The sequence below is a fragment of the Phocoena sinus genome, chromosome X (assembly GCF_008692025.1).
Source record: "Phocoena sinus isolate mPhoSin1 chromosome X, mPhoSin1.pri, whole genome shotgun sequence".
In the NCBI taxonomy this organism is placed as follows: Eukaryota; Metazoa; Chordata; class Mammalia; order Artiodactyla; family Phocoenidae; genus Phocoena; species Phocoena sinus.
In genome coordinates this window covers 69,012,919-69,035,154 of record NC_045784.1, presented here as the reverse complement: position 1 = coordinate 69,035,154, position 22,236 = coordinate 69,012,919, and the positions used below count along the sequence as shown (strand labels likewise).

At 36.3% G+C, this 22,236-nt stretch overlaps 2 protein-coding genes across 2 annotated transcripts; both read left to right on the top strand.

The window, feature by feature from the left end:
• Window positions 1-8,077: 8,077 nt before the first annotated feature.
• Window positions 8,078-8,447, top strand: LOC116747681 (40S ribosomal protein S26-like). Its single transcript, XM_032620155.1, has one exon. It carries the CDS (start codon window positions 8,100-8,102, stop codon window positions 8,445-8,447), a length of 348 nt encoding a protein of 115 aa, XP_032476046.1. The 5' UTR covers window positions 8,078-8,099.
• Window positions 8,448-11,574: 3,127 nt separating this feature from the next.
• On the top strand, window positions 11,575-17,761 carry HMGN5 (high mobility group nucleosome binding domain 5; the record flags this gene model as incomplete). Its single annotated transcript, XM_032618726.1, has 6 exons — window positions 11,575-11,679; window positions 13,436-13,465; window positions 14,012-14,041; window positions 14,290-14,343; window positions 16,245-16,382; window positions 17,687-17,761. Coding segments are annotated over exons 1-6 (342 nt in total), but the record flags the coding sequence as incomplete, so codon positions are not given.
• Window positions 17,762-22,236: the final 4,475 nt, after the last annotated feature.

Here is a 22,236-nt window from a genome sequence, read left to right as displayed (position 1 = left end):
TATGTAATACATTCTACAAATATATCTCTGTAATGAGCTCCTAGTCCAAGTAGTAATGAGGTTTCCACAGTTGTACTATTTCCAGACTAAAATTTTAAAACACATTTCAAAAGTCTAGAGATGAAGTTGCTCAGACAGAACTTTCTGGTAGAACTTTCTACCTGCCTGGCTAGAACCTGGTTTAGGAATAAAGAGTACTGGCTATTGATAGGTCCTGTTCCAGTCACTGTTGCTATGTAACAAACAATCCAAATTTAATAGTATGCAACAACTTATTTATTATGTACACAGATTCTGTGAGTTAAGAATTTGGAAAAGATACATCAGGGATGGATTGTCTTTGCTCCACAGTGTTTGGAGCATCAGCTGGGAAGACTCAAAGGCTGAGGCCTAACATCACCTGAGGCCTCACTCACTCCCATGCTTGGCAATTGACACGGACTGTGACCTCTGATCTCAGCTGGGATTGCCTGCTAGAACGTGTAACCCCTTCATGAACCTGCTTAGATTTCATCAACAGCATGGTGGCTGGGTTCCGAGAGCATGTGTCCCAAGAGTCACAAGTTGAAGCTCTATCACCTTTTATGTTCTAGCCTTGGCAGTCACACAGCATCACTTGTGCTATAGTTACAAGCTCACTCAGATTAAATAGGAGGAAACATACACCCCAGCTCTTTTTCTTCACCCTTCCCCCACAGCTTTATTGATGTATAATTAACAAAATTGTATATTTAAAGTATACAATGTGATGATATGATATATGTATACATTGCTAAATGATTACTACCACAATCAAGTTAATTAACACACATCACCTGCTCAGTTACCTTTTTTTGGTGAAAATGCTTAAGATCTACTTTCTCAGCAAATTTCAGGTGTACATCACAGTATTATTAACTGTAGTCACCATGCTGGACATTAGATCCTTAAAACTTATCCACATTAATAACCAGAAGTTTCTGCACTTGGTCAAGCATCTCCTCATCCTCACGCACTGCCAGCAGCCCCTGATGACCACCATTCTACTCACTGTTTCTAAAAGTTCAGCTTTTCTTTTTTTAAAGATTTCACATGTAAGTGATACCAGAAGGTATCTTAGACCCAGCTCTTGATGGAAGAAATATCAAAGTCACATTTTAGGAAGAGTATGTAGTATGGGAGATATTGCTCTAGTCAACTTTGGAAAATACAATCTGCCACAATCTGCCCACTGGTTATGACAATTAACATCTTTCCCACATGCAAAATATACTAATCCTCTTCTCCAAATCTAACCCCATTATGACAGCAGGTTAACTACAAGATTTCATTCTCTAAATCAGGTCCAGGTATAGATGAAGATCCTCAGATTTGGTTTTTTGGGTACAGTTCCTTGAGTATCTCTTGTAATGAAGATATGCAAACTAAAGTTACAAGTTATCCACTCCATATACCCAAAATACAATTGTGGGGGAGGACTAGCCTAATCACTATAGACATTCTGATAGAAATGAAAGGAGGGAGTAATGAAAAGAATTCAGCAATCACTGGTCCTTAACAACTCTGAAATCTAATGTGAACATGTTGCCAGTTCTTTCTTCTGTCCTGCTGCTTTGACATTGCTCTCTACCACTCATCATTCTACGCTCTGGTTGCTTGGTTCAACCCTCTGAGTCATCTTTTCTTGTTTCATTAAAAAACAGAAAAGCTCATATTTGCAGCTGAGTAGTTTTCTCAGCCTGCTTCCTCATGGAGTCCAAAGGACTTCATTTTGCACTACTCTCTCTATCCCTTTCAATCGAAGCTGATACAATTCCTTGAAAAACTCTGGGCTTTTTTATACTAATTTATAAACCACTCCATTAAACAAAAGCCATAACAAAAGAGATTCCTCTAGCTTTGGCTTCCTCTAAAGACTGCTGTGTGGTAACTACTTTAAAATTCTTATATGCCTTATTGTTTAGCAAAAAGGGTCTGTAAGGTATGTCCTTAAGATCCTTAGAAGGCCTTTGTCTATCTGAAAGATTCTAGGAGGAACTGCCTTACATCATTTTGAAGTTCTAACAACAGAGTTAACACTTCCAATCTGGTTTTGATTTTTGGCCTAAAGCCTTTACTAATTTGAGAATCACTGGAGAAGCTGGACAAAATAGACTATTATTTTCAAATTCAAGAAGTCCTACATTCTTTATAATAAAAGTTAATTCTTTAGCTCACATCTCCCCTTCCACATGTTTTATATTCAGTGAAAAAAGGCAGAAGGCCCTTTCAATTATTTGCCTATATATCTCTATATGTACATAGATCATCAAGTTTATTAGGTATATTTCCTATTTTCCATGTTACCATAGAAGAGCATCGCTGACTTTCTGCTAATACATAAGCAGAGCTCCTTTTCCATCAGCTTCTGATTTTCTTTAAGCCTTTACCAACAGCCCCTTTAAGGCCTTGTATGTTTTTTCTATTACTCTCTCCAAGGCCCTTCCATCTACTACTTTGTCTTAAAGCCTATGCCATACATTTTTGTTTTTTGTTATAGCAGCACTCCACTTATAGGTACCAACTTATATTATAGTTAACTCTTGCTGAGTAACAAATACCCTCAAACTTGGAGACACAAAACAACAACCATTTTATTATTCTAACAGACTCCTAGGGTTAGGAATTTGGAAAGGACAGAACAAGAATTTCTTGTTTTTGTTAAAAAATGTTTAAGGCCTCAGTTGGAATACTCAAAGCCTGGGGGGTAAAATCATTTGAAGGTTCATTCATTCACATATCTGGTTATTGGCTGGGGCCTCAGTAGAGGCTGCTGATCAGAACTCCTAGAAGTGGCTTCTCCATGGGGCTACTTGGAGAATTCTTTTTATTTAGAGAGATAAGCTTGAGGGCACCCATCACCTTGTGTCCAAGGGACCAGTCATTACAACTTGGAATAATCAGACCAATCAGAAAGTGCAGCTCATCTCTGATGCATTAAGCAGTGTTCTGGTGGCAATCCAAGTACAAAACATCCATGTAATAGGTAATCAGAGCCTCTGGATGATATGGGGTAGCAGAGGCCACTTAACCCCAAGAGATCTTCCACCATGGAAACCTTATAGCCATCCATCAGTAGTTAGAAATAACTTATCAGATATGAATGAATGGCAGATGGTTACACATAGCCTTGTGTGAGGCACTCTGTGAAGGACACCAAAGTTGTAGAGTAAACTGGGAGCCCATTGTACAGAATAATTGGTTGAAAATGTCAGCTCAAAAACTTTGCACTCAAGTTAAATGCTTCTGGACATTACCACATGGTCTTCCTAAGATGCTGATAGTGAACTTTATGGCATTTCTATTGATCTTGTATCTAGAATTATGTCCTTCAATAAATCACAAATATCCCTGAATCTAGGAAAATCCAACAAGTCATAAAACTCCTGAGATATCCTTATCAAGGTTGGTATAAGTTTGGGAGTAAAAGAAGTGGTCATGCGTCTGCATTGGTGAGAGTATAAAGTGGTGCTGCTCTCCAGTGCTGATTCTTGCTGCCTGTCTCTGAGGAGCTTCTGTTCCAACCATTTTCAGAAATACCCCTCTTACAGTATTCCTACTACCTAATTGGGCATCCCACAGCCACATTTTAATCTGGGACACTATGTTCAAATAGTGTCTGGTCTCACTATTCCATCCCCTGTCACCGCCTCTGTTTTGAGGAAAGTTTAAAGTCTCCTACAGTATGGTTCTTTCTCTCTCTTCTATTCTTTGGGATCCCTCCTTCCCTTTGATAAACAAGTTCCACAAATTCTGAGATCTCAGCCAGTGTAATTCTCAAAGCATAGCCATCAGCAAATGGCTGAGGGGAGGAAACAAAGATTTTGCTAAATTCTTGAAATGGAAACAAAATACAAATTAATATTTAAAGAAATTATCCTGCCACGGTTATTTTAAATATGAAATTAATATGATTAAATATAACAGGATACTACTTTTATGGGTAAAAATTAGCATAAACTCAAAAAATAATGTTTCTTTTTTTTTTTTTGTGGTACACGGGCCTCTCACTGTTGTGGCCTCTCCCATTGCGGAGTACAGGCTCCGGATGCGCAGGCTCAGCGGCCATGGCTCACGGGCCCAGCCGCTCCGCAGCACGTGGGATCTTCCCAGACCGGGGCACGAACCCGTGTCCCCTGCATCAGCAGATGGACTCTCAACCACTGCGCCACCAGGGAAGCCCGATGTTTCTGTTTTTAAGAGTTACACAAATAATATTTTTCACAGAACAAAACATACCTCATGAACCAAAATAGCATGTATTTTATTACTTTCTAAAAATCTCCAGTGTGGACCTTATACAGGAGAAATCAAGTGCTGAATGGCAATTAATGTTACAATATATTTAGAAGTGGACTAGAACATTTAAAAAAAAGGAGACTGAAGAAGCAATTCTATTTTCCCTTCAATTTGAATCAGCAATGAATCCATACATGAAATAGACTAAACAATATATAAGCCAACAAATAACTATGGGCATATATTTTAAAATATCTTCTTATTTTCATTTAGACAATTTAACCCTGAAACCAAGGGAAGAAATTCCAAAGATATGTTTAGTTTATTTAAAATAATGAATATATGTAAACTTACACTATTATCACTAAAATGTGTAAAAATTGAGCATGCCCATTTGCTTGAATGGTTATTCACTTCAATATCAATTATAATTTCCTAAGTTTTAAGTAAATGGGAAATGAATGAAGCATGTCAGCTATTGTTTGACAAACTAATTGGACATAGACTGACAATAAAAACAAGATAGTAACAAACAAACAAAAAAAAAGAATGATTCCTTTAAAAATAATAGGGAAAACCTTGCATTAAATGTTTTCCACCATGTCCTTAGAATTTAAGAACACAGAGATGTGTATAAATAATTCTCCCACAATGACTCTTAAGAGGTAATTTCTTAATGGTTCTTCTCCCGTGGATCTTCTTTTCTCTCTTCCTCCTTGCACTCTTTCTTCCTCTGCTGTATGCTGTAAAGCATTTTAGCACCTTTGTTGTACAGCTATTTGTTCATTTATCCTCTTGAAGGCATATACATTTAGTGAGTACAATAACATAGTTGCCAATTTCCCAAAACAAAAATTGACTTGATGTTCACTACTTCATCAGAACATTTATATCTACAGTTTGAAAATTGAAGAAAACTAGTTTCAACTTTATGTTATCACACTTTAAATATGTCTACATTTAAATGAGTTTTAGTTGATGGCTTCAAGTAATTTACAATAAAATAAAACAATTTGGAGGGTTACATGGTGCTTATTATAGAGCAATCTGATATATAAGGCCAGAAACAGAAAAGTGAGGGAAAAAAACCTAGCATGACACAAAGTTAAGAGAATCATTTCTATGAGCATCTTAAAAATCCAGCATTTAACTTTAACCTCTGGTTAAAATGGTATCAGTATACTAAATTGAATTTTTTAGTAGTAGTGAATGCATTTGTTTTCGATGCACAACCTATTTGACAGGTCACCACTATTTTCTCTGTGAAAGGTGATTGTTTCTAATCAACCCTCATTGATAGACAGTTGGACTACACCAAAAAACTGATCTATCTCTTCTTGAAAATAGGCTGTAGTCTCATATGGGCAGCGTGGAGTATTTATCAATTTTTTAATTAATTTTGTTTTCTTTTTGGCCGTGCTGCATGGCTTCTGGGATCTTAGTTCCCCAACCAGGGATCCAACCCTAGCCCACAGCAGTGAAAGCGCCAAGTCTTAACCACGGGACTTCTGGGGATTCCCTGTTAATTCTTTTTTAATAAATTATTTTTACAAGGATAACTAGCATTAGTGAGCTTTCTAATGAGATAGAAGAAGCCTGGAGCATTAAGATAAATTAAATTACATAAAGCCAAAAGATAATTGTTTTAAACTAAAGATGCCACTGTGTTAGCATACCATGATATTCACACAACTTGTAGAAGTGTCCCAATATACATTTAGTAGTTTATAGGCTATGGACTAACATCTATGCTTCTGTAATATAAAGCTGATGGTAAAATATTTTAAAATAATTAAGATTTTAAAAGTTTCATATTTCATGCAAAAACAGATATTAACCATACCAAACCACAAATTAAGTTCAATAGATAGGACTTCCCTGGATGGGAAGTGGTTAAGAGTCCTTCTGCCAATGCAGAGGACATGGGTTCGACCCCTGGATGGGGAAGATCACACATGCTGTGGAGCAACTAAGCCCCTGTGCCACAACTGTTGAGCCTGCGCTCTGGAGCCCACACATCACAACTACTGAAGCCTGTGCGCCTAGAGCCCATGCTCCACAACAAGAGAAGCCACTGCACACCAAAATGAAGAGTAGTTCCCGCTTGCCGCAACTAGAGAAAGCACGCGCACAGCAACGAAGACGCAATGCAGCCAAAACTAAATAAATTTATTTTAAAAAAGTTCAATAGATAGAATTTAGTAAGTTTAAGGGAACCAGAAGCCTTTATCCCTAAAGTGAGAAACTTTGAAACTCTTCAAATAAATGACGACACCTACTGGAAGTTGGAAATCTTTGAATAATTTTAGTCAAAGAGAAAGCTCATCTACAATTTTATTTGAAAACTTCTTTGCTGGCAAAAGAAAGAGGACAGCATAGGCAAGTATTTGTCAAGTTCTAGGAGAAAAAACCACATTCCTTGGAATTACCTTAGACCAAAAAGGAAAAAGAAGAAAACGTGAAAGTAGAATTTCTCTTCCCTAAGTTTTCTATTTTCTTGAGGTAATTGAAAATTACTAGAGAATTCAAGTTTAAGATTATAGATGAATGGAGGATGCAGTGAATAAGCATTAAAAAAGTATCTGAAGTAGGCTGATGGCCAGCAATTGAACAAAATTTATATTTACCAAATATGCCACATAGTTACTAACATTTCTGTATAATTGTTAATATCACAACCATAGATACATACTTTTAGTACAAAACCAAAAAAGCCTGCTGTGCATTCAATAGATGATATTGGGCATGTCATTTAACTCCCTGGACTACAGTTTATTCATCTGTATTCCAAGGGGATTAAACTAAAAAATCTTCAACAGCCTCCTTTAAGCTTTAAGGTCTGAGAGCCTAAAAATAGGATTTCCTCAAATAATTATTTTAAAAATAGGTAGACATTTTGCAATTAAAATCATAAAATTGTATTATATTCCTTTTTCCCCTAGAAAGCAGCCTCATTTATTTTTACCTTTGGAAACATACTTTCCAGATCCTTCATATCAGGGATCGCTCCATAATTCACTATTTTATTAATCTCTAGCCTGCTATGAATAAACACAGGATATGGGAAGCTTTGGGTCTTCAGGATTGTAATTTTTCCAGAGTCTCAGGTAAGTGCTATCATCAATCTAAGCAAATTCCTCAGATCAATCTTATATAAGGCTCAAAATAAGTATATTTATGTATTTTGACTCACTGTAGTCTTACCATTTATTTTTCCCTGTGAAAATACCAAGTGACAATGTATTTAAAACCCAGATTTTAATTATATAATGGAAGCCTTACCTCATTATTTTCAAACAATAGTAGGTAGTTTTCTGACTTTTTTTCATTTTTTAGAAATATAATAATAATAATGGTAATGGATGAGGCCAAAATTAAACATAATTTAATATGGAAAAGAAGATATTCATTACTAATCAATCAGTATTTTTGAGATCCCATTGCATGCAAAGCTGTATATGGAGAAATACTTTGAATTATGCAACATATATATCATTTTAAGCTAGAATATATAGAACATTTGATGACCTCTTTTACCTTAACTGCCTAACATCCCTTTTCTCATAAATACTTACTATTTTCTTTTGGATTCTCTGTCTCAAACAATTTAATGTTGGTGTCTTCCATTTATAATTGTTCATATCTTCCTGTGTCAGTTCCCAGTGGTTACTAAATAGGCATGCTACAGTTCTTATAAGTTTTGAGGATGGCAGTAGGCATTCTTAATACCCAGGAGAAATTAGAGAGCCCTGTAGAGAATTATCTAGCAATTAACCTTCATAGTCATGAATAAATAATTTAAAAAAGAGAAATAGCTCCTCTGTCGCCTCCTCGCTTCCAAGATGACCAAGAAAAGAAGGAACAATGGTCGTGCCAAAAAGGGCCGCGGCCACGTGCAGCCTATTCGTTGTACCAACTGTGACCGTTGCGTGCCCAAGGTTAAGGCTATTAAGAAGTTCGTCATTCGGAACATCGTAGAGGCCGCAGCCTTTAGGGACATTTCCGAAGCGATTGTTTTCGACGCCTATGTGCTTCCCAAGCTGTATGTGAAACTGCATTACTGCGTGAGTTGTGCCATTCACAGCAAGGTAGTCAGGAATCGTTCTCGGAAAGCCCGGAAGGACCGAACACCTCCATCCCGATTTAGACCTGCAGGTGCAGCCCCACAACCTTCACCAAAGCCCATGTAAGGAGCTAAGTCCTTAAAGACTAAAGAAATACTATTCCCTGGAAAGACAATAAAGTGGAAATTATACTTTAAAAAAGAGAGAAATAAGCCAATGTATTTATTTAATGAGCCAAAAAAATTCTCACTTTGACAATTATACAAAAAAATTACTTAAGGAATAATTTATCAATTTTAGAAAATTTTTAAAGTTAGTAAATTCTATATGAGATATGTAGAGTGTAATGTGCTAAGAAAATATTTAGGTAAGGAGAAATAAGTATATAAAATTTTAAATCAACGTGAAGTTATATGACTGAGTGGTTGGGGAGAAAATAGAAAATATCAAAGCTTGCTTGTGTCATATGAATGGTACAATTTAAATTCTATAGTGTAATAAGAAGATAGAATCTTTTAGGGCTGAAATGATTGGATAAGGCTTTTGTCAAGGAAGTGATATTTGACTTGGGTCTGAACAGTTTGATAGACATTTGATAAGCAAAGATATAAGACAATGGGGCTGCAATCAGAGGTAAAAATATAGCAAAGGCAAAAAGCCTAGGGCAGGTTGGTTTCTACAAAAGACTATCCTGGTTAATGGTTGGAAAAAAGAACATGGTGGTGGGGGTCAGGAATTAGAGAAATGTTTCAACCTTAGAAAATTTTTGTATGCATGCATGACTATTGTTTCAATCTGATAGGACATAAATCACAGATGCAACAGGTTAGACTGCAAGGAAGGGAAATGTACCATAAAAGAAAATTGCTCACAAATGTAAGAGGAATCTTAGACCCCACTGACCTGCACGTTTCTTCTTTGCCTCCAAACTAAGCCCTACCTCCCAAGACTCCTCACGATCATTTATTTCAATCCACCTGGACTAGTCATTCTGTTCCCTGAAAAAGTACAAAGTTTTCCTGCCTCTGCATTTGCTATAACAGTCTATCCAACTATTCAGAGCCAAGTCAAATACTACCTCCTCAACAAAAACCTTCTCCAGTGATGTCAGTCCTAAACCATAGTTCTCGTCTGTTTTATTATTGAACTTAGATTGTACCACTCACATGATGCAAGCAGCCTTGATTTACAAATGTTTGCATCTGCTTGCTTTATCCTACACAATTATAAAAATTCTTAAGGGCAGAAACCATGTAATGCAACTTTGCATACCACAGCGTTTTGCAGTTTCATAGGCTAGTCTATAAAAACAAAATCCAACTCACAAAATAATGCTAAATACGAATTTGTTGAGTGTGTTCCAGTGTTGACACATTTTTCATTCTCTTCATGTTTCTCCTTATCCTTATGGAGCAATCCTTATATTGAACCCAAATTTTATGTTTACTTTCTAACTCTTGGAAAATAAAACGATTGAAACATATCTAGTCTCACTCAGTAATGCCTTCACCATAAGAGTTAAAGAGGCATCTAGGGAATCTAGGGATGATCCCAATAACTGTGGGAAAAGGAAGCAATTTAAATGTCTTTCTGATTTACCTACTTGAATCAGAATGTAATATGAGGTTAGAGGAGGGAAATTGAGCTTCAAACAGTCTCTACTACCTGATCTGTTTAATTCCACACTGTAGGTGCTGGGGAAGAATGTGTAAAGGTAAAAATGATGGGTTCTTCTGTTAGGCTGTATTTTAGTTTGATATTCTAAAACAGCTATGAATAGTTTTAAAACTGATGATTGCAATGTTTTAATCCACATGAACACAAATGAGTTTATTCCTTTAACTGTTCAAAGGGTTAATTTCCTTTTTTTGATTAACCTTCCAGCATAGGGATTTCGGCTGTTGTTGAAACAAGTTTAAACCCAATTCGCTGTTACAAAATCCAAAGTAAGGCATTCTGAAAAGGTGCTTCAGGATCCTACATTTTTACGCATAAATATCCTCAAGTACCTCATTCACGAATCCTCACCCCCACTCTCACAAACTTTAGGTCTCAGGAACTAACTTAGGAACGCAGATAGAAGCCTCTTTTAGAGTAGAAAGCCACCTAATGATGGCTAGGACTAGGGTGATGTTAGGGGGCACTCTCCTTAGGCACAAGTTATAAGAGTCACCCCAAAACTCGATAATGAAGATAAATTTTTAAAGCACTATTTTAAAACCTAACTAATGCAAAAAAAGTCCATGATGAACAAAATATCAATTTTAAATAAAATCAAGATCCTGCCCTGCACTTGCATGATTCACCTCAATTGCCTCATCCTAATCTCCTGAGTCTGGGGCACATTCTTAAATTTGCACCAGAGGTGAGTGCTTTAATTGCTTTATCCGAGTCCCAAACATTTTCATGTATGGCACCTTCCCTAGTCCCTTCACTAAATGCCACCTTTGGATTCATAAGCCATTGTATCAGCACTTTTCCTCGAGATAGACCTCTGGTATTACAAACCTCACGCGGGGTTCCATTGAATTCCTGGTGGACTACCACCAAGTGGGATAAAGATATCTATCAAATGTCCCCACCTCCAGGTTCCTCCTGCTCTTACAGCTCCCAGTTTGTTGCTCTCCATCTGCGGGAGACGCGCCGTTTGGCACCCTGATCCTGCCAGTACTACAATTCTGCTTTGGCGGAAAGTTCCCACAAACTGAGAAACAGCTCCACTCTTTTCTACTTTCTGAATGAGTGCTCCTCTCAGTTCATCTACATCCTTCTGCCAAAAGTAGAATGGAAAGACTGGAGCCTAGGTTCAATAATGTCTCTAAAGCACTTTGTCTCCAGGAAGTAAAGTGGGGCTTTTAGAGACCGTGGAGAAAGCAAGTGCAATGACTTTCGCCTGTCATTACTACATAAAAGGAAAAAAAAAAACAACAACAAAAAACGATCAAGACAATTCCAGCTTTCCCGCCGGTTTTATGCTTCAGCACTTTGCATCCACGAAGTCTGGGGGCTCCTCTACCCCACCAGCGGTCGGAGCTGGCAGCATACGAGGGCTTCGGGAGGTCCGTGGGCCACGCCCCCTGGGATGGTCACCTCCCCTTATTGGCCTGGCAGCCTGTCACTCCAATTTGGCTCCCACTCCTGCTAACCATTCACGTAGTTTGGTTGCGTCTGGTGCGTTTAATGTTGCCAATAACGAGGGATTTTTTTTTTTTTTTGGAGGCGAGCACAGGTCGTGCTGCAATTAGTTCATTCATTGAAAACTCACTTGCTCTCTGAGCTGTCAGGTAGAGACTGCTTTCGGCTTTTTTCCTGCTGTTAGGATCTCCTCTAGAGAGCTGCAACAATGCCCAAAAGAAAGGTAAGTGAAATAGGAAGATAGAAGGGGGATTAGAGACTGAAATACATATTTCCTAATCAGCAGAGATTTTTTTTAAAAAAGCATTTTGGCTTCTAGTTTGATTTTGTGATGTGCTGAATGGAAGGGGAGGGAAGGGCAGGTATCGGTTGGTGTAAGTTGAGGATGGTCTCTCACGCAACTAGTAGTTCACTTTTGACTTATTTTGTTTAAGGGTAAGAATCACTTGAGAGGTGTCTCCATGCTAAATTACAAACAGTCATAGCGCTGTGCTGTCGCTTCCTACCCCACCCACCCCCCTCCGTTTACCCTATTGGAGAAGACTTCTCCCAACCACACTTCCAGGCACTAGTTTCCTCCTCAGCCTCCGGCTTTTCTCCGGGAACCGTCCAGTTTGGGGGAACGAAAGCCATGGCTTTCTCCCGTATTTGCCTTTGTTCTTCCCGTGTTCTTTTTCCTTTTCTTCCCTCCTCCGCTTCTTGTCATGCCAGATGGCTATGCAATGATAATCCTGTGCCATTAGGCGGCGCAGACTTCAAACTGTCCTAGAGAAGGGAGAGATTCACAGCTGTAATTAGCAACTTTGGAGCTGAGAGATCTGGAACTCTCCAAGCTCACTCACTGTCTAAAGATGGAAGGATGACAAGGGAAATGCGTCAGATAAACTATTGCTGATGTTAGGGTAGCATGGATTTGTTCACTTTGGACGCGCAGAATTGATATGAGCTATTCAAGGGCTACAAGTCTCCTGAAAACCCTCACTTAAAAGATCGTGGTTTCTCTCTTGGACGGGAAATAAATTCACGCTCGGTGTTGGTTTTTTTTTTTTTTTTTTTTTTTGGGGGGGGTGGGGGGGAGTTCCCTTAGAAGTGAAATCGATCGCTGTTTCGTTGCTTGATAAAATTGTAAAACACTGTGTTAAGTAAGGCGTTATGATTGTTTTGGTACTATTCCTATCTATTCGTCCGCCTTCCATATTTTTAGAACATAGGAACAAGACTGAAATTCCCCGATCCTCTGGGGCTGTATGACTCGTGCAATAGCTCGATAATTCCCAGGCTAAAGGGCTGCTCAGATACGGAAAGCAATGGTTTATAATCAGCATCCCCCTGCCTGAGATTCCCGCCGCTGCGCTTTTCTAGGCTTGTGCAATGGGTCTTGCTATTTTACAGAGCTGACAGCAACCTTGTAGCAGGTAGTGGCGGGAAGTTTTAAAATCCGCAGCCGGCTTCTCAGAATAACGCATTGACATTGTAACAAAGAGGGTTCCCCCACACCAGGGTATTGTGGGGGTTGTAGTTGTATGCACAACTTGGAGGGGAGTATAGTCCATTTAGAAGAGAGGATCAGATTAAGTACAATTGCATCTCGAGCATAAAGCTAAACGGACAGGGTGATTGCATGAAGCTCCGCCTTCATTCTGCCCGCTCCCACAATTTTTGGCTTTAACCCTGGCTACAACAGGTGGATTTTAAAATTAAAAAGGTTTGTTTTTAGGAAATGCAATTTACACAAAATGATGAAATTGACTATCAGTTGTATAAACTTATGTCTTGGGAATTCATTTGCATCTTGGTGCAAATTTGCACTTTAGTAGACAGCAGGCTACTAGGCACTAACACGTGGCTACTTGAGCAGGAATCCAGGAAAAAGTAAAGCTGTTATATTGCAACTGCAATCTATAGGCAATATTTTCGGATATATCAGTATATGTTTATATCGATGACCTTATTTCTGTGTGGTTTTCTCCCCTGTATAGGCTGCAGATCAAGGTGATATGAGGCAGGAGGTGAGTTTCTTTAGTTTTAGAATCTGAAAAAATTCACCTGTTTTATAAACTTGACACATAAGCAGCTAAAAACTAAATGCTGGTTAGTATATTTGTACCATATGAGTACCAATATGGTATGCCAGTGAGCTCTCTCAGAAATATAGTAGGTATTGAAAACTCCAAACTCCATGGAACTTAGGACCTTGTGCTTAAGATCTGGAGAGAGCTTCTTCCTTTTAAGCCAAAGAATTGCTTTGTCAGTTTGCAAGAAGGGGCTGTATTTTCATTTCTAAATATACTCCTTGTTACTAGCCATTTTGTGTTCATTTAGCCTAGCAATTGAAATTTAATTTGGGATTCTTTTTTCCTTAGCTCTATGAAGGGTCCAGAGGAGGGAAAAATCAAAACTTATATTTTTACTATGATATTTTTAAATCAAGTACACAATGCTTCTTAATGACAATGTGTACTTAGTGGTACACCAAATATTTTCACCACAATATAACTATTTCTAGTTTTCTGTATCCATAATTCTCTTAACTGATAATTATTTTTAACTTATAGCCAAAGAGAAGATCAGCCAGACTGTCTGCTGTAAGTAGTCTTTTTAAAAAGCTGCCCATGTATTGTAAAATGTAATTTTAAAATTCAGAGAATCCTAGACAATACTAGTTATTTAATACAAGATTTGTTTTTGATGTTTTAAGAAAAACTTTCTCACCAAGGAAATGTTTTTATGTTAGTGTTCAATTTGAACTATACCCATTTATTTTAATTACGAGGCTGAACTTCATTGTTAGTGATCTGTCTTCAATTATGATTTCTTCTTTCTTTTCCCCCAGTTGCCTGTGCCCATTACACCAGAGTTGAAGTCCAAAAGAACATCAACTCCAAGGGTAAATATTCAGCACGCAATGTTGAGAGAAACTTGCTTTTCTTCAGAAATAGTTTTTCGGAAAGGCATACAGTTGATCATTTTGCTTTATTTTCTTTTCAGATGATATATTACATTATACATTATACCATATGGTACATGTCAGCCCTTTGAGTCAGAAATATTTGTTTGTGTTCTGTGGTTGTCTGCTGTGTTTCGGCATTTTCATTAGGAAGAGACAAAACAAAATTTTAGTTGGCTAGATCCATAAAACATACGTGATTTTGATGTCATATAGTCATAATACCAGTACTCCTGGGGAAACAAAAGGTGTAAACTCTAGTAACCAAAGTAATGCTTTGTGATAATAATAGTAACTAACATTTGATAATACTTTACAGTTTGCAAAGTGCTTTCACATACGTAATTTTCAAATTCACATAGTTGATCTCATATAGGCTTCTGTACTCTAATGTTGTGGTTAAAGACATTAGAAATAGCCTCAATATTAAGTTCACTTTTTCCCCTATATTTATATTTATTTATTTATGTGTAAATATGTGTGAATATAATATCGTATTTCACTTTTAGAACTGGTTTATTGAGATATGATTGATGTTTTAAGGATAAGTTGAATTCTTAACATCATAAAATGTTAAAGCTAGGAGGGGGCTTCCCTGGTGGCGCAGTGGTTGAGAGTCTACCTGCCGATGCAGGGGGCGCGGGTTCGTGCCCCAGTCCGGGAGGATCCCGCGTGCCGCGGAACGGCTGGGCCCGTGAGCCGAGGCCACAGAGCCTGCGTGTCCGGAGCCTGTGCTCCGCAACGGGAGAGGCCACAACAGTGAGAGGCCCGCGTACGGCAAAAAAAAAAAGATATTGCTAAAACTATGGTCATAGGTTTAGTAATCATAGTAAGTGACAACTGAAGAGAAAAGTGCTTTTTGGTTTTTCTCTATTTTGCATTTCCTGGTCACTATTTATAAAATTAAGTACTCAATTTATAAGTTGTTAAAATAGTAAACACTGTTCATTTCCTTTCAAAATAAAAGACAGTGATAGAATAAAACAGATAATATATAATCATGGACTTTAAAACACTTTACACTCCTTGGCTCTCAGTTTCTCATGTATTCAAAGAATAATAACATATCTATATTACATTTTACAGTTTCTAAAGTAATTTCACATATATTTTATCATTTGCTCCTTATTACATCCCTGTAGGTAGGTGGTATTACTCTCTTTTACATATAAGAAATAAACACAAAGAGATTTCTGCTTTTGATCAAGATCACATCAAGTAAGAAACAGATCCAGATTTAAAACACATGTTTGCTGGATGCTGAACCCAGTGCTCTTTCTACTACATACACACTTAGGCAAAGAGCTTTCTTGGTAAAGAAATTATGATTCAAGTCATTCAGAAACTTGTAGACCCAAATATTGAATCACTAATGTCCCCAGGTGACCTCTTTCAAATATATCTAAATTGCTGCTCTCCCTAACATAGTATTTCTCTTAATTATTACCAATGGAGGCTCAGCAGTCAAAAACCCTGTTGCTAATTATTAGACGTGACAGGGATAAACTGGTCCCCTCTAGTCAAAGAAAGTTAATTTATCAAAGTGTAACCTGATGCTAGCAATTGGCCCTGAGTAGCCACTGGTCAGCATTCTAACTTGTTGTTTCTCACCTAAAAGAAACTTTCTTTGATTCATATCAGGAATATTATTCATTTTAATGCCATTTCAGGTTTATAATGACACTGAAAGTGTCAAGTGATAATTTTGTTGATATTAAGTTTATATGGATATTTTAAAGCTTTTCTGTAAATTATTACAACAACTGGTAAAATAACAGGCCATTTAATCAACACCTCAGTTAAACTGTGTATTTTTTTTATTGTTTTGTTTTGCTGGACAGAAAATGAAGACAAAAAATGATATGATGGAAAAAAACACAGATGCAAGTGCCAAAGCCATAGCTGAAACCAAGAAAGAAGTTGTTAAAGAAGAATACAACAGTGAAACTGCTGAAAATGGAGAAGCCAACATTATAGAGGTATCTTCCAATATTAACAGTTTTGTCCATTTGGAAGTTTAACAATGGGTGCCACTGGAAGAAATCTTGTTTGTCTTGTAGTTTAAACATTGAGAAACATTAAATGAGTATGGTTACATAGTGTCAGTCTGTCCAGGCTGCTGTAACAAAATACCACACATGGGTGGCTTATAAACAACAGAAATTTATTTCTCACAGTTATGAAGGCTGGGAAATCCAAGATCAAGGCACCAGCGTTTTTGGTGTCTGAGGACCTGCTTCCTGTTTTATGGATGGCAGTTTTCTCGCTGTGTCCTGACATGATAGAAAGGGTGAGAGAGCTCTCTGGGGTCTCTTTTATAAGGACATAAATCCCTTTCATGAGGACTCTACTCTGATGACCTAATCACCTTCCATAGGCCCCACCTCCAAATATCATCACATTGGAAATTAGGTTTCATCATATGAATTTTGGAGGACACAAACATTCTGTTTATAGCATCTAGTATAATGGTATATAAGGGGAAAAGAAAGAAAACAAATTTAAAATTGAGAATTTACAGGAATGGGTAGTGGGAGCAGTGTGTTAGCATTGATATTAATAGAACAATGCCAGAGATTATGACTTATTAATAATCTAATGACTGTCTTATTAAATACAGACCAATCCTCTATTGCTTTTGTCAGCACATGGGCTATTTGTAAATACCTTTGCAAGATCATATATGATTCTTCTTTCCTCTTCAGATTGCAAAATGAATCATTATGTATGTTTCCAACAGGTCTTGCTTTACATATTTAGCATACCATGTTTCTAGGTATTGTAGTTAAAAAAATGAAAATGGGATTTAGTGCCAAATCTATAAACCAGACCTATGCATGTAGGGAAAATCTTTTCTAAGTGGTCCTATGATATATTGTAGAAGACTTTTCACGTAACTTTTTACAAAGTAAACCTAAATCTCACCATTATAGAAATAAAATGTATTATTTCTTCAAGGAATATATTTTGTTTACATGCATGATACTCATTTTTTCTGTATTTACTCTGTTTCCTCATATTTGTAATGAAAATCATTTATATGAATAAGTTTCCCCGAATTCATTGTTCCAAATATCTATTTGTGCATGTTTGTGTGGAGATACTTTAATTAATCCTATTTCTTATAAGGTTTCCTTCTGATGTGTGTTTAGGAGGCCTTTTCCACAGGAAAATTACTTTCTTATAGATGAAGTATAATTTTTTCCATAAAACAGATATAATCCTAAGTATTTAGCAGAAATGGCTCCAAATATAATCTTGGTTTTTTTTTCTCTATATATAGACATCAACTTCTGAAAAAGAAATAGAGGAAATAAAAAAAGAAAAAATTGAAGATATCAAAGAAGAAAGAGGAGAAAAGAAAGGAATAGTGGCAGCAGAAGGAAAAGAAGATGAAAAGGAAGATCAGAAAGGAGACGGAGAAGATCAAAACAAGGAAGATCAAAAAGGAGAAGATGGAAGAGGGAAAGAATATGAAAAAGAAGATGAAGGTGGAAAAGAGAAAGAAGAAGATGGAAAAGAGGAAGAAGACAAGAAAGACACAGGAGATGAAAAGGAGGGTGAAGATGGAAAGGGGAAAGGAGAAGATGGCAAAGAATCTGAAGATGGAAAAGATAAAGGAGAAGATGAAAAAAAGGGAGATGATAGAAAACAGAAAGGAAATGGAAAAGAGAATGAAGATGGAAAAGAGGATGAAGATGGAAAGGGGGATAAAGGTGTAAATGAGAAGGAAGATGAAAAGGAGAAAGGAGAAGATGGAAAAAAGGAAGAAGGAAAAGAGGAAGAAAATGGAAAAGGAGACAGGAAAGATGGAGGAGATGGAAAAGAAGATGAAAGCAAGGCTGAAATTGGAAAAGAAATAGTCGGAAGAAAAGAGGTCAAAAAAGAAGATGGAAAAAAAGCAGAGTTTCAGAGTGTTTTTTAAAGCTGCCCTATGTGGTTTCATAATTTGGTAATATGTAGCTTCATGCTGTAATGTTAAGAGAGATGAATATTTTTACCAAATATTTTATAAACACAGCTTTTCTTTAGCATCAATTTAATTTCAAAACATCTTCATACTGGTTATTAGTCACAAAGTTTCTAACATGAAACCTTTATCTATAAATTTTGTAATTATAATAGTGGAATATATAGAAAAAATATGTTTTCAACTTTGTCAGTGAATACACTTTTTCTGTAAGTTATGTGTTAAACCTTTGACTTTTAATTTTACTCCTATATATGATAATTTCACAAAATGGAGAGATCCCAAAAGAGTTTCCTCAAACATTCTTGTGGTTCTCTAGGTTACTTTTATAAAGAAGGTGAACTATTTTCATGTAATGCTAAGAATTAGAATTATCTTTCCCAAATATAACTTTGATATTAGCTTGGGAAAAAATAAAATTGTAATTCCATTTTTAAAAGAAATACAAATGTTTATTTCAGAAGGGCAGTTCTGACAATATGTGTGTTCAAAATATTTTACTGGATTTATCTTAATAAAAATTCTCTTTAAAGATTATTGTAGTTTGTTATAACTCCAAAAATGTAATTAGTGAAATATTATAATGCTTCAGTTTTTCTATTGTGAGGTTCACAAAGACATTAAAAATATTTTTGCACTGAGATAAAATAAACATAACATAAAATTCACCATTTTAACCATTTCAAAATATACAATTCAGTGGTTTTACTATATTCACAATGTTGTGCAACCACTATCATTATCCACTATCTAGTTACAGAATATTTTCATCACCAAAATAAGAAACAAAGTACCAATTAGCTGTCTCTGTCCATTCCCCCCAACCGGCACCACCACTGGTCTCTGGCAACTGTTAATTTATTTTCTGTCTCTATGGGTTTGCCTATTCTGGACACTTCATATAAATGGAATCATGTGACATGTGGCCTTTTGTGTCTGGCTTCTTTCACTTAGCATAGTTTTTCATGTTCACCCATGTTGTAGCATGTATCAGTATTTCATTTCTTTTTGTGGCTGAATAATATATTGTACTACATTGTTGAAGAATATTTGATTTGTTTCCATGTTTTGTCAATTATGAATAATGCTATGAACATTTGTGTACATGTATGTTTTCATTTCTCCTGGTTATATACCTAGGAGTAGAACCACTGGATTATTTTAGTAATTCTATGTTTAACTTTTTGAGAAACTTCCAGTTTTCCAAAGTGGCTTCAGCATTTTGTATTCTCACCAGCAACGTGTGAGTGTTCTAATTTCCCCACATCCTTGCCAACACTTGTTATTGTCTGTCCTTTTTATTATAGAAATCCTAGTGGGGTGATTTGGGGGTGATCAAAATCATGGTAATTTTTGTTTGCATTTCCCTAATGATGTTGAGCATCTTCACATGTGTTTATTGGTGATTTGGATAACTTCTTTGGAGAAGTATCTAACAAAGTTTTAACCCATTTTTTAAGACTTTGGGCTGTCTTTTCAGTGCTGCATTGTAAGACATGTATATATTTTAGATACAAGTCCCTTATCAGATGTAATAATTTGCAAAATTTTTTCCCATTCTATGGATTGTCTTTTATTTATTATTTTTAAATTTTTTATTGGGTTATATTTGTTTTACAATGTTGTGTTAGTTTCTGCTGTACATCGAAGTGAATCAGCTATATGTATACATATATCCCACCTTTTTTGGATTTTCTTCCCATTTAGGTCACCAGAGAGCACTGAGTAGAGTTCCCAGTGCTATACAGCAGGTTCTCATCAGTTATCTATTTTATACATATCAGTGTATAATCCAAATCTCCCAATTCATCCCACCTCCTTTTCCCTCCTAGTGTTTATATGTTTGTTCTCTATGTCTGTGTCTCTATTTCTGCCTTGCAAGCAGGTTCATCTGTACCATATTTCTAGATTCCACATATATGTGTTAATATATGATATTTGTTTTTCTCTTTCTGACTTACTTCACTCTGTATGACAGTCTCTAGGTCCATCCATGTCTCTACAAATGACCCAATTTAGTTCCTTTTTATGGCTGAGTAATACTTCATTGTATGTATGTTCCACGTCTTCTTTATCCATCTGTCAGTGTGCAGTTAGGTTGCTTCCATGACCTGGTTATTGAAAATAGTGCTGCAATGAACATTGGTGTGCATGTATCTTTTTGAATTATGGTTTACTCTGGGTATTTGCACAGTAGTGGGATTGCTGGGTTATATGGTAATTTTATTTTTAGTTTTTTAAGGAACCTCCATACTGTTCTCCATAGTGGCTGTATCAGTTTACATTCCCACCAACAGTGCAAGAGCTTTCCCTTTTCTCCACACCCTCTACAGCATTTATTGTTTGTAGATTTTTTTGATGATGGCCATTCTGACCAGTGTGAGGTGATACCTCATTGTAGTTTTGATTTGCATTTCTCTAATAACTAGTGATGTTGAACATAGTCTTATGTGCTTATTAGTGATTTGGATAACTTCTTTGGAGAAATGTCTAACAAAGCCCTAACCCATTTTTCACTTGTATTGTCTTTTTAGTACAGAGTTGTAAGACATGTATATATTTTAGATACAAGTCCCTTATCAGGTGTAATAATTTGCAAAATATTTTTCCCATTCTATGTGCTGTCTTTTAACTTTCTTGATAGTATCTTTTGATGCAGAGATTTTTAAATTTTGATTAAATCTAATTTATCTACTTTTTATTTTTCTGTTTGTGTTTTTGGTGACATATCTAAGAATCTGTTACCAAACCCCAGGTCACAAAGATGTATACCCGTATGAAGAGTTTTATAATTTTATCTCTTGCATTTAAGCTTTTGATCCATCCTGTGTTAAATTTTGTGTATGGCATGAAGTAGGGTCCCATATTCATTCATTTATAAGCACCATTTCTTGAAAAAACTATTTCCCCATTTGATGGTGTTGGCACTGTTCAGAAATCAATGGACCACAAATGTATGGGTTTATTTCTGGACTCTCAATTCTATACCATTGATCTATAGGTCTTTCTTCATGTCAGTCTCACACTTTTGACTACCATAGCATTAGAGTAAGTTTTGACATCAGAAAGTATGTGTCCTCCAAGTTTGTTCCCAGTCCTTTACAATTCCTTATGAGTTTTAGGATCAGCTTGTTCATTTCTACCAGAAAAAAAAAAAAAAAAAAAAGGAAAAAGGCATTTGACGTTTGATAGGGGTCATAATAAATATGCAGATAAATTTGGGGAACATTGCCATATTAACAAAATTGTCTTCCAATCCATGAACACAGGATGTCTTTCCATTTATTTATGGTGCCTTTAATTTCTTTCCACAATATTTTGTAGTTCTTCATGTACACGTCTTGCACTTCCTTGATCAAATTTATTCCTAAGTATTATATCCATTTTGAAGCTGTAACTGGAATTGTTTTCTTGATTTTAATTTAGCATTGTTCATTACTAGTGTGCAGAATACAATTGATTTTTGAATATTGATCTTATATCCTACAATTTTCATGAACTTGTATATTAGGTTTAACAGGTATTTTGTGTTTTCTTCAGAGTTTTTCTATTTATAAGATCATGTCATCTGTATATAGAGATTGTTTTACCTCTTTCTTTCCAATTTGGATGCCTTTATTTCTTTCTTTCTGCCTAATTTCCCTGGCTTCTCAAATATTAAGAATAAAAAAAGGAAATATACAAGTTCAGAATTCCAGTTTTCAAAGCATAGACTTCTGCTTCTACCTCTTCCCCAAGGCTGGCAGGCCCTGCACCATTTCCTACTCTGTCTCAGAACTTACTACAATACTACAGTAATAAAAACCAACTTAAATGGGCTGGTTAAATATCTAGGTAACTTGCCTGGATCCCCCACTTTCTAG